At 48.5% G+C, this 12,431-nt stretch overlaps 1 protein-coding gene and 1 long non-coding RNA gene across 2 annotated transcripts in view; both read left to right on the top strand.

The window, feature by feature from the left end:
- LOC119386459 (chitinase-like protein 4) overlaps positions 1-12,431 on the top strand; it is a 553,828-nt gene that overhangs the window by 516,945 nt on the left and 24,452 nt on the right. The window contains exon 8 of the mRNA XM_037653744.2: positions 8,616-8,771. Coding sequence (XP_037509672.2) covers positions 8,616-8,771 — 156 coding nt within the window. The remainder of the gene's footprint in view (positions 1-8,615; positions 8,772-12,431) is intronic.
- Positions 5,541-6,403, top strand: LOC125757567 (uncharacterized). Its single transcript, XR_007415314.1, has 2 exons — positions 5,541-5,799; positions 6,120-6,403. It is a non-coding gene; the product is annotated as an uncharacterized LOC125757567 (long non-coding RNA).

Below are 12,431 nucleotides of genomic sequence, written 5' to 3'. Positions count from 1 at the left end.
GGGTGACAGCTACGTGGATGTACAGAAAAAGCGTCGGAGGTACAGGAAAAAGCCTCGGCAGCAAAAGGAAAGAAGAATGCTGCAATAATGAAGCACAGAGCGTTACAAGTACCTCGCTTGTATTCGTCGAAGATGGAAGTACACCAACTCGCCCAGTTGTCAGTTCTGATGCACAGTGCGTTGTGGGGATACAATAGGTATGAGGTGATTCGAGGTCTGTGGAAAGGTGTAATGGTTCCGGGGCTTACTTTTGGGAACTCAGTGGTGTGCATGAGGGCTGAGGTACAATCGGGAATGGATATAAATCAAAGGAATGTGGGACGCCTCGCGTTGGGTGCTCACGGGAAGACGACAAATGAGGCTGTAAAGGGCAATATGGGATGGGCAGGTTTTATTATTATTATGTTATTATTTTATTTTACGCTCAGGGCTTTACAGCACTGTAGAGGGGAGGGGCAAAAAAACAGAACACACGTGTAAGGAAACTAACCAAAGCACAGAAAGAACCAACGATTCAATAATAAGAAAAACGAGAAAAAATGGCGTTATGAAACACAAGTCATGAAAACAGTGAGGCACTATCACATGAGCGGCGTTCAATGCTTATAACATGGAAGATGTTAATGCTTGACGGAATGCGTCAGACTTAGTAATATAGGCGATTGATGCTGATCGAAGATTCCAGTCACGACATGTGTTCGGATGAAAAGAATGGGAAAAGGTGAATGTGTTACTTCGAGGGATAAGTACTTTGTTGGAATGATCTATGCGGAATAATATGAAAGATGCAGGCTGTATTAAGCGCGATTTTAGATTGCGATTGTGATAGTATATTTTATGAAAAGCGCAAAGGCGAGCTATTTTTCTGCGCGTGATAAGCGGAGGGAGTCTAAGCTTCATGGCAGTTTCACTGCATGTTCGATGATAGTTGGAAAGAATGAAACGTGACGACCGGTTTTGAATAGCCTCTAACTTGTTAGCGAGCGTTACGTGGCCGGGATCCCATACACATGAGGCGTACTCTAGTAAAGGACGAATGTAGGTGATGTACAGATGTTTCTTTAAAAATGTTGGCGTAACAGGAAAGTTTCGTTTTAGATAACCGAGCATGGGATTAGACTTGGATGCGACGTGATTAATGTGGTCGGACCATGATAGCGAGTTAGTAATGTGAACACCGAGATACTTATATGACCGGACATATTCAAGTGGCATTGCGTTCAAACTGTAGGAATAGTTAGCGATAGATGTGTGGTTACATGAAAATCTCATTGCTTTACTTTTAGGAATGTTAAGTTCCATTTTCCAAAGGTTACACCAATGTAAAATGTTGTTTAGGTCTGTTTGTAAGGTTTCGTTGTCGGTATCATGAGTGATTTTGCGGTAAATGACACAATCGTCAGCAAAGAGGCAAATAGGGGAGGATATGTTGTTAGACAAGTCATTGATATAAATTAAAAATAGTAGTGGGCCTAAAACAGAACCTTGAGGTATGCCTGAACGCACGGGAACTTCAGAGGGATTAATATCGTTAGCGCAAACAAACTGAGTGCGGTTAGAAAGAAATTCTTTTATCCAGTTTAGTAATAAACGTCAATGCGCAAGCAATGTAATTTTAGTAGGAGCAGTTCGTGGTTAACCTTGACAAAAGCTTTGGCGAAATCTAAAAAAATACAGTTTATAGTCGCACCTGTGTCAAGAGCAGCGTGCAGGTCATTAGTAAATATTATAAGTTGTGTTTCGCACAAAAAAAATTACGAAAACCATGCTGGGAGTTATGAAAGAAGTTATTTGATTCGAAATGTTTAATGAGGTTAGAGTAAATTACGTGCTCCATTAGGTTGCAGGGGGCCGATGTGAGAGAAATAGGACGATAATTACAGCGGTTATGTCTTTCACCAGACTTATGAAGTGGGATCACTTTAGCGGTTTTCCAGTCTTTAGGTAGACAGCTATCATGGAACGATTTTGTAAATATGCAGCCTAAGCTTATGGAACTGTATTCTTTAGTATTCTGAAGAAATTTAAAGTGAATTGAGTCAACCCCACATGATGATGATTGCTTTAGCTTACTAATAAGTATCGCAATGCCGGTTGTATCAAAGGTAATGGGATCCATAGGGAGAAAGTCAAGATGCTGCATGCATGTTCGATTGTTAATTATGGAGTCAGAGAAAGAGGAAGCGAACGTTTCATTCAGTAATGAAGCACAGTGATGCTTTGGAATTGCATTACCCAGTTCATCGACAAGGCATAGAGTGAATTCGTCTTTCGGATTGAATACATTCCAAAACTGCTTTGGGTTAGTCTGTAACAGTGCTCGTAGTGTAGAGTGAAAGAAATGGTATTTGGCACTTTTGAGAGCATCATTGTAGGACGTAGCTGCTGTTTTACAGATGGACCAGCGTTCTGCGCTTTGCAATCTTTTTGCGGCACGAAACAGCCGTGATTTTTTATTCCATAACCTTTTAAGGTGCCTTGAATACCAAGGCGCGTTAGAATTACTGTATATAGTTCTAAGAGGGACATGTTGGGCAGTTTAGCAACCTTTACTTTGAATGACTGCCACAGTGTTTCAACAGGTTTATGACAATAATCTAAAAGAAATTAATCGAGAAAAGAGCAGAGACTGAAGTTAATAGCTTCGAAATCTGCTTTGCTGTAGTCTCTTATCTGTTTCAACTGTCTACGTGGACTGGGTGCAGGAAGGGTAATGGTAACGTGAAGTACGTCATGATCGCTGAGGCCAGGTGTGTGTGTGTGTGTTACAGAAGTGATATCAGGAACTGATGTTAATATCAAGTCAAGAAGTGACGCGGAGGTGGGCGTCACACGTGTTGGCCGAGTTACTAATTGAGACAGATTGAAATCCAAGCATGCATGAATAAAACTGTTAGCTTCAGCGGACGATGAATATGAGGACAGGTATGGTGCTGGCCATTGAAGTGGAAAATTGAAGTCACCAGCAAGAAAAATAGGCACTGCGGGAAACTTGACAGTAATTTCACTCAGCGAGTCATGAAACGCCTCAGAAAAACCACTGGCGCAACTTGGAGGACGATAACTCCAACAAGAATTAATTTCTTGAAATTGATTGTTAAACAGCACCAGAGCATTTCCAAACTACTAGCACGTGAAATTAAGAAACTCTCGAAGGTTTTGTTCACAGCAATCAGTATACCACCACCAATCCTCTCGTCACGATCACATCGGTACACAACAAACTTTTTGTTGCAATGAAACAGCTCGTTGTTTTTTTATTTCACTTGACAACCAAGTTTCACTCAGTATAACAACATCTGCTTCCGAATCGTTGATTAGAGCGTTCAGGCTCTGTTTTTTATTACTAAGGCTGCGGATGTAGGTATATAGAATAAGTTTAGGAAACAAATGGCCACCACCCCTCGCGATATCCTATTTTAGGGGCGTAGCTCCTCTTAGTCTAACCTTGTCACGTCTCCGTTGTCCGGCGTCAACGGCAGTATTTCTGTCCGGCGTAAACGGCAGATGGCGCTGTCTCATAGCAGTAAATAAAAACTGCAGTTCAGGGACGATATTCTAGATGCCGCTGTACCCAATCCGTGTCGTCATCACCATTTCTCGTCTCATTTCCTAGATGGCGTTGGTCCAATAGAATTGTATGCAATATGGCGCTTGTGTGAATCGACACTAGATGGCGCTAGAAGTGCCGCTGCTCTCCGATTGGCTGCTGCGCGTGCTTCGCGGGGATGCGCGGGGAGCGAGCGCCTCTCTCATTCTCCTGGATCGTCGCCGTAGTACGTGCGGGATCGTTGGTGGAGCATGAACGATGCGCAGCGGCGGGCGCTCGCTTGGCCGCAGCCAGGCGGATTTCGAGAAGGTGCGCGCCAAGGACGCCGCTGCGAAACGGGCTCAACGAGAAGCCGATCCCGAGACCATGATTGCTTCAGGAGCTTCGCCCAAACTCTTCATCATTCACCCGTAGATATGCTGTAATTTTTTTGTGGCCTGCGTTCGAAGAGAGCGCGTTAACCTAGGTGAGAGAGAGGAATTCTGATTAGAGCGGGAAGTTGGCGCAGGCTTACACACATTGTTTGAAGGATTAACATATTCTTCGCTAGTACGTTCGTGCACGCTGTCTTCGCCTGGAACGTAAATATAGCACTTACCACCTGCGAGAAGTTTGTTGTGGGTTAACTGAGAGATTATGTTGAGCGTTTTGCTAAACTCGCTCAGTTTTTTTTCGGGCAATGCGTGTAGCGAGCGAATAGTCTTGCTATATACCGAGTTCAGTTTCAGAAAGCAGAGAACGCTTTGAGAAAACTAATTCTTTAGTTTTGTGTGCAGCAAAATTGACAATAATGGGCCTGTTACTCCCTATTTTGTGTCGTCCCTACCTATGGGCACGTGCGGTGCTATCTGACGAAAGCTGTAGCTGCAGTTTATCCGATGCAAGCCCGATAATTTTTTCTGTTGATCGCTCCCGGTCTTCTAGAGGATCATCCGCGATGCCAAAGAACAGCAGGTTGTCCCGCCTAGAACGATCCTCAGCGTCGTCAAGTTTTGCGCGTAATGTAGCTAGTTCTTTTTGCATTGTGGACCCACATTCACGTGTGCGGCAGACGTCTTGCTCGAATCCCTCAAAACAAGTTGTTTGTTGTTCCACTGACCGCAGGCGCACATTAATGCCCGATACAGTGGTGCCTAAAGAAGTGTGGGCAGTTTTAAGGTCGTCGATTGCTTGCGCAATGTTGCTTTGGTTTGCCTCAATTCGAATGCATCGAGCATTTGCTTCTTTCACGATCTTAAGTTGTGATGGTGTAATGTGGGCCCAGGATACGAAATAATTCAACCGGCAGTCAGGTGATTCTGTACACACAACACAGACTTTAACACAAACGATAACTGACGATTTACACACACCACACTACAGCATTCCTTATGTACATTCTAAACGTCCTACGCGCCTCGGCACACAAACTGTCCTACTCGCCGTTATGCCTGTTGCCGCTGCGACGAGGTCGGTTGTCACCGGTGTTCCTTGTGCAGTCAACAGTCACGCTGCCTTGACCGTGGCGAGGTGGTGGTGGTGGTGATGGTGGCACTGCAGGCCGGTAGATCACCAGGCCACTGCAGTTCAGGTTAACTGCCCGTCGCCAACATGAGCCGCGGCCACCTCGTGACACCACTCGGGCCCCAGGACCTCAGGCCAGGAACAGACTAGGCTGCCGGTCTCCGTGTCAGCACCGGGCATAGAGCGGGAAACAGGCTCACCAGGTCCACATGGCTGCCGGACGCCTGGTTGAGTGACGCAGCCCGAAGCAGGAAGCCAGGCTCACCAGGTCCGCAAGGCTGCCGGACGCCTGGTTAAGCGATGTCGCGACCCGAACCGCCGACCAGCGGCTGCCGTTCCAACCGTGTCGCGCTCCAACTGCTCGAGCCGCACGCCCCGCTCGCGCTTCCTTTTCGTCATCTTCTCCTCCAAGGCGTACGGCAGAGCAGAACTGTCGTTCCCTCTTCGCCCCGTCACGGGCCACACAATCCACATCATCACATAAGTATTTCATCAGTAGGACCGGGATTCTGCTCGACGTCTCCGCACAACGTCAAAAACAAGGCACAGAAAGGATCAAGCAGAACACTGGGGCATGGAAGCACAACAATGCATCGGTTGTCTGATCGAAGAGACTTAACAGGTGGTAATGAACTGCAACTAACCTGCGTAACGATGAATAAGAAGCGCGAGTGCCACATTTTGGTTGTGCGTCCATGCCCACTGGTGATAAGATCCGTTGGATGGGCTCTTAAAGGATCCGGCAGGTGAGAAGTCGATGTCCCCGTGACTGTGACACTCCGAGGAAAGGCAAACTGTGGGAAATGGTACGTGCACTGCTGACCGTCAGCAGCGAGAGCGGTCGTGCGCCACCAACACACCAGTCAGGGGCGTCGCATGAGGGTCCCTTGTCGAAACCACCACCCGTCAAAACCGTGAACGCGGCGCCGTCCGCGCAGCCGGCAAATCCAACGAAACCAAGAAGCTGCGTAACAATGAATATGAAGCGTGAGTGCCACATTTTGGTTGTGCGGCCATGCCCACTGGTGATAAGATCCGTTGGTTGGGATTTTAAAGGATCCGGCAGGTGAGAAGTCGATGTCGCTGTGGCTGTGACACTCCGAGGAAAGGCAAACTGTGGGAAATGGGACGTGGCACTGCTGACCGTCAGCAGCGAGAGCGGTCGTGCGCCACCAACACACCAGTCAGGGGTGTCGCATGAGGGTCCCTTGTCGAAACCACCATCCGTCGAAACCGTGAACGCGGCGCCGTCCGCGCAGCCGGCAAATCCAACGAAACCAAGAAGCTGCGTAACGATGAATAAGAAGCCTGAGTGCCACATTTTGGTTGTGCGTCCATGCCCACAGGCGAGAGAAGCTCAGAGCAAAATAAGGTTCAAAGAAAGGCTAAGGAATATGAAGGAGAGTAGATGGGCAGAGAAGGTGTTCCGTTATTTGTATAGGAAGAGCGTGGACACACAGTGGAGAAAAAGAACTAGCAGGCTGACTAGTAAATATACGGCTGGTAGTGTAAACAATATGTCAACAAAGAGCAAAACGTCAGAGAGGCGGAGAGGAATTACTGGACGGCAGCTATGGAGAAAAAACCGGCTTTGAGTATCTACCGAAACGGTAAAAATGAAGTAAGGAGGGAGGCATTTTACGATAATTCAAGAGGAAGCGCTTTACTGTTTGAAGCGAGATCGGGTTGCCTTAGAACGGGTAGTTATAAAGCGAGATTCAGTAAAGAAGAACAATGCACGTACTGCGGGGAAGATAAGGAAACGGCGGAGCATGTTCTGATTGAATGTGGAGATATCCACCCAGGTGTACGTTCAGGCACGAGCCTACATGAAGCCTTGGGTTTTAGAGACGACAATAGAGAGCTGAACACACCCGTGATTGAAATAAGTAAGAGACGGTTAGAGTACTGGTGGCAGAAAATTAGAGAGAAAGGACAAAAATAAATATTGAAAAAAAATGAGGACATTCTGGCGCAAAAGGGCAGAGAACGGGGCTGAGAATTTACGTTTTTTTTCTGTAGTAAGATAAATTTACTTGAAGTAGAGACACTAGGCCAACACTAAGAAAAAGAAGAGTAAAGGGATTTTTTTTTGTCGAGCCTGGTGGCGCACTTGTCACTGCCCCGTTATAAAGCGGATGCTCATAGCATCCATCCATCCATCCATCCATCGGCCTCGTTCGATGGCGCGATGGGGACCTTAGCTACTAGTACCTTAGCCAAAGTTCTGCGTCCAATCAGTGACGCTCTTCTGGCTGTCACACCACATTGTCTGACTGCGTTCTCACCGGTAACTCCTACAGCTGCCACGAAGGTTTGTTTATTCATTCATCATGGACACCAGTCGTCGGGATGGAGATGTGCCGCGAAGCGTCAACGTGGGTGCATCCGCGTTAAACGGTGCTATAGCTGCCAAACACCAATAGACATTGTACAAGCTCTCTTATATCAATGTACAGTAAACATTCAACTACTTCTGTAAAGACACGTTTTGCTTAAATCCCTGTCTGAATACGATTTGCCATGGGTTAAGTAAGGATCATTCAATCATCAACAAACTTCATTATCCGAATATGCAATGCTGTTTCTATCAACATTACAAAATTTGATGTCAAAGCATTTTGCCTGATACTGCCTAGAACATAGCGTTATCCTGGTTTTTTCAGCACCGGTATAATTTTCGCTATTGTTGATTCAGTGGGAATCCAAGCTTCTTTTATTGATCCATTTATTGCGTTAACAAAATCATCTCGCGACTCCTTGAGTTTAAATTTCAACATTGCCAATCTGACTCCATCAGGGCCTGGAGCGGCCGTGGGAAGTTTCCTTATAACCTCTGATAATTCCTCTATCAATATTTCCGTAAAGCTATCACCTCAACGCGACATTAATCAAGGGGATGAGCCTTAAACGAAAATTGCTTTTCCAAACCTTGCGCCATGCTCTCCAATGGTCTTCAGCAGCCGCCAAGAGCGAGCTATGAGCGTGCCAGCTGGTCCTCGTTGTCTTCCTCTCTGTGCTGGCTCCGCTGCATCCGGCGTTCTTCATGATATATATACACAAAATAAAGCGCTGTAGCACAGAACCCGGCAGTAAAAGTCGCACAGCAAAGACCGGCGTTTCGGCCGCAGGGTGGCCTTCGCGCAGTGGACGAAGGTTGGTCCCGCGGCCGAGGTTTTTTGCCACGTGCTTCAGTTTTTCAATATATATATATATATATATATATATATATATATATATATATATATATATATATATATATATATATATATATATATATATATATATATATATATATATATATATATATATATTGTGACGGCGTTTATTCACGGTGGGATGGACGGCGGCGAAAGACGACGGAGCGTAGACTCCCACGAGCAAGAGGGTGCGTGCTCTCCGAGAAGAGGCGAAAAGGGCGACTCTCTTGAAGGCGCTCGAGAGGACGACCCATTACAGCGTTCGAACGCTTGTCTACAATATATATATATATATATATATATATATATATATATATATATATATATATATATATATATATATATAATATTCTATGGCGCAGGTGTCAGCCGTTCGCCACTGGGCTCAACTGGGTATGCCGCATGAGAAGATTGTGCTTGGCATTCCTCTTTACGCGCGTGTCTACCAACTTGAGGACCCCTCTGAGAACGGGTGGGGCAGCAGGGCTCTTGGACAAGCCGTTCTTCCTTTTAACAAGGTACGTGATAAGTTCTCGAGGCAGGTAAGTGCCTATCAATGCTTCGAATGCACATTTAAAGACATTTACATAGTATACTTAATAATTACGTCGGCCGTGCTAAGGAGTTCCGTATAAATTTTACGGCGATAGCGATTGAACGGACGCTATAGAGGCATATTCCCGCTATTGGTGCATGTGGGAGTCGATACAATAATGGCTGTGAATTCTTGTGACACGAGCATTCCTACTTAAGGATAATGGCTTCCTGTGCGAGTTGGTGTTTTCCTAGCATATATATATATATATATATATATATATATATATATATATATATATATATATATATATTGTCAGGACGTTTATTAACGGGGACTCAGCGACGGCGCACGGCAGCGACAGTCAAAGCGGGGCCGACTCTCTGCACGAGGAGCGTGCTCTCAGAGAAGAGAACTACCCACTGGAAGGCGCTCGAGAGGACGACCCATTACTGAGCAGGAACGCTTCGCTTACCCCGGCTACGAAAAGGGAGCCGCCTGGGGACCTAGCAACTTGTCACTATGAGCGGGTCATGGTAGGGCTTCAGGCGCGCCACGTTGACAATGTCGCGCCCTCGACGGCGCATGTCCGAAGATGGATCGATGGGTTCGATGAGGTAGTTCACCGCGGATGTGCGTTCGACGACACGGTAGGGGCCTTCGTATTTGGGCAGTAGTGTGGAAGAGAGGCCAGGTGCAGTGGTAGGGACCGAGAGACATACGAGCGCTCCAGGAAGGAACGTGGACGCAGAACTGGTAGTGTCACCGCGAATGCTTTTCTGCCGCTCTTGGCTATGCGTAGTAAAAGTCTTGGAGAGCTCGCGACACTCCTCAGCAAGTCTGGCTGTGGCAGAAATAGGCGCACATTCAGATCGACCCGGCTTGTAGGGAAGGATTGTGTCAATGGTGTGCGACGGGTGCCTGCCATACAATAAGAAAAATGGTGAGAAACCAGTAGTGCTCTCAGGAGCGGTATTGTAGGCGTACGTGACGAAGGGCAGAATGACATCCCAATTCGTGTGGTCGGCGGCGACGTACATCGAGAGCATGTCGCCTAGCGTGCGGTTGAAGCGTTCGGTGAGGCCATTCGTATGCGGGTGGTAAGCAGTAGTTTTGCGGTGAACAACGTTGCACTCTTCGAGAATGGCTTCGACGACTTCCGACAAGAAGACACGGCCTCGATCACTGAGCAGCTCCTGGGGTGGACCGTGACGCAGCATGAATCGGTGGAGCAGGAAGGAGGCCACATCGCTCGCTGTAGCCGCAGGGAGGGCAGCAGTTTCAGCGTATCGCGTGAGGTGGTCTACAGCGACGATGGCCAGCGGTTACCACCGGACGTCAGGGGAAGTGGCCCATATAAATCGATGCCAACGCGCCCAAACGGTCGGTCAGGGCAAGGTAGAGGTTGCAGACCTGCTGGCGACAGGTGCGTTGAAGTTTTGCGGCGCTTACAATCGATGCAGGAGCGAACGAACTTCTCCACGTAGCGGTACATCCCTCGCCAAAAGTAACGTTGGCGAATGCGGTGGTACGTTTTCGATACCCCAGGGTGTGCACACTGCGGATCAGAGTGGAACGACTCGCATATGTCACAACGCAGACTGCGGGGTATTACTAGTAGCCACTGGCGGTCGTCGCCGTTGTAATTGCGTCGGTGGAGCAGGTCGTCGCGAACGGCGAAATGGTGGGCTTGACGACGCAACAAGCGAGTGGATGGTGTGGCCGATGGATCAGTCAGCAAGTCTATCAGTGAGGCAATCCATTGATCCTTGCGCTGCTCGGTAGCGATGGTGTGAATATCGATGGAAGAAACGACAAAGTGAGACGCTGAGTTGTGGGCATTGTCGTCAGGCAAGGGAGAGCGCGACAGGGCGTCGGCGTCAGCATGCTGACGTCCGTTGCGGTACAGCACGCGGATGTCGTAGTCTTGCAGGCGAAGTGCCCAACGGGCAAGACGGCCTGAGGGATGCTTCAATGACGACAACCAGCACAGTGCATGATGGTCGGTGACGACATCAAATGGGCGACCATACAGATAAGGTCGGAACTTTGTAAGGGCCCAAATGATTACCAGGCATTCTTTCTCCGTGACGGTGTAGTTGGTCTCGGCTTTAGTAAGCGTACGACTTGCATATGCGACAACATATTCCGGGAACCCAGGTTTGCGCTGCGCAAGGACAGCACCCAGGCCAACACCGCTGGCGTCCGTGTGTACCTCTGTAGGGGCCGTAGGGTCGTAGTGGCGTAGAATGTGAGGAGACGTCAACAAACGTCGGAGCTTTGCGAAAGCGTCGTCGATTCCTGACGACCACGAATTGAGGGGCCCGTTACTTCCAAGGAGCTTCGTCAACGGTGATATGATAGTCGCGAAGTTTCGGATGAAGCGCCGAAAGTAGGAGCATGGTCCTACGAAACTGCGCAGTTCTTTGACGGACGTAGGTTTGGGGAACTCTGTCACGGCCCGAAGCTTGGCTGGATCTGGGAGGATGCCGTCCTTGGACACCACGTATCCTAGCATCGTCAGCTTCCGTGCTGCAAATCGGCACTTCTTGAGATTCAGTTGTAGCCCGGCGTCGCTCAAGCGCGTCAAAACCTGCCGCAAGCGTTGAAGGTGTTTGAGAAGTCCGGGGCGAAAACGACGACGTCGTCGAGGTAGCATAGGCACGTGTGCCATTTCAAGTTGCGCAGAACGGTATCCATCATGCGCTCAAAGGTCGCGGGCGCATTGCACAGCCCAAACGGCATGACGTTGAATTCGTACAAGCCGTCGGGTGTGACAAACGCTGTCTTCGGTCGAGCGTCATCAGCCATGGGGACTTGCCAGTACCCTGAGCGCAAATCGAGCGATGAAAAGAACTCTGCTCCTTGCAGGCTGTCAATGGCATCGTCTATTCGAGGTAGGGGATAGACGTCCTTACGGGTGATCTTATTGAGTCGTCGGTAGTCCACACAGAACCGCACAGAGCCGTCCTTCTTCGCAACGAGAACGACAGCAGACGTCCACGGGCTGTTTGAGGGTCGAATAACGTCGCGGCGAAGCATGTCTTCGACTTGCTCGGTAATTACACGACGCTCTGTTGGTGACACGCGATATGGACGTCGCCGCAGTGGTGGTTGGGCGCCAGTGTCGATGCGATGCGTGACAGCAGACGTGCGGCCGAGAGAAGTTTGCGCTACATCGAACGAAGAACGAAATTCTTCCAACAGGCATAGAAGCTGGGAAGGCTCGACCGACGTAAGGTGTTCAGCAATCGAGGAACGAAATAAATCAGCGGGTGACGAATCAGATGTGGAAACAGCACTGAGCGAATGCGAGTTGGCGCAGTGCGTGTCACCCGGTGCGTCCATAACTTGTGCGTCTTCGAGGGCTTCAGCTCTGCCGAGACATTCCCCTCGCACCAACCTAACAATGTACGGGGATGGGTTCGTAACAAAAATGTCGGTGTCGCCCTGAATGACTTTCACGGTTGCAAATGGCACCAACAAGCCTTTTCTAGTGAAGACGCGGTCAGATGGAGAAAGGAGTGCAACGGCGTCGGCGAGACCGGTGCAGCAGACTGACACAGCCGTTGACGAGTTTGCAGGAAGTGTGGTGTCGTCTTTGACGAGTACCTTGGTCGCAGCCGGCGGACTGTCCGCCGGC

This window comes from Rhipicephalus sanguineus, chromosome 3 (assembly GCF_013339695.2).
Source record: "Rhipicephalus sanguineus isolate Rsan-2018 chromosome 3, BIME_Rsan_1.4, whole genome shotgun sequence".
NCBI lineage: Eukaryota > Metazoa > Arthropoda > Arachnida > Ixodida > Ixodidae > Rhipicephalus > Rhipicephalus sanguineus.
Note: the sequence above shows the minus strand (reverse complement) of the source record. Positions and strands in the feature narration are given on the sequence as shown.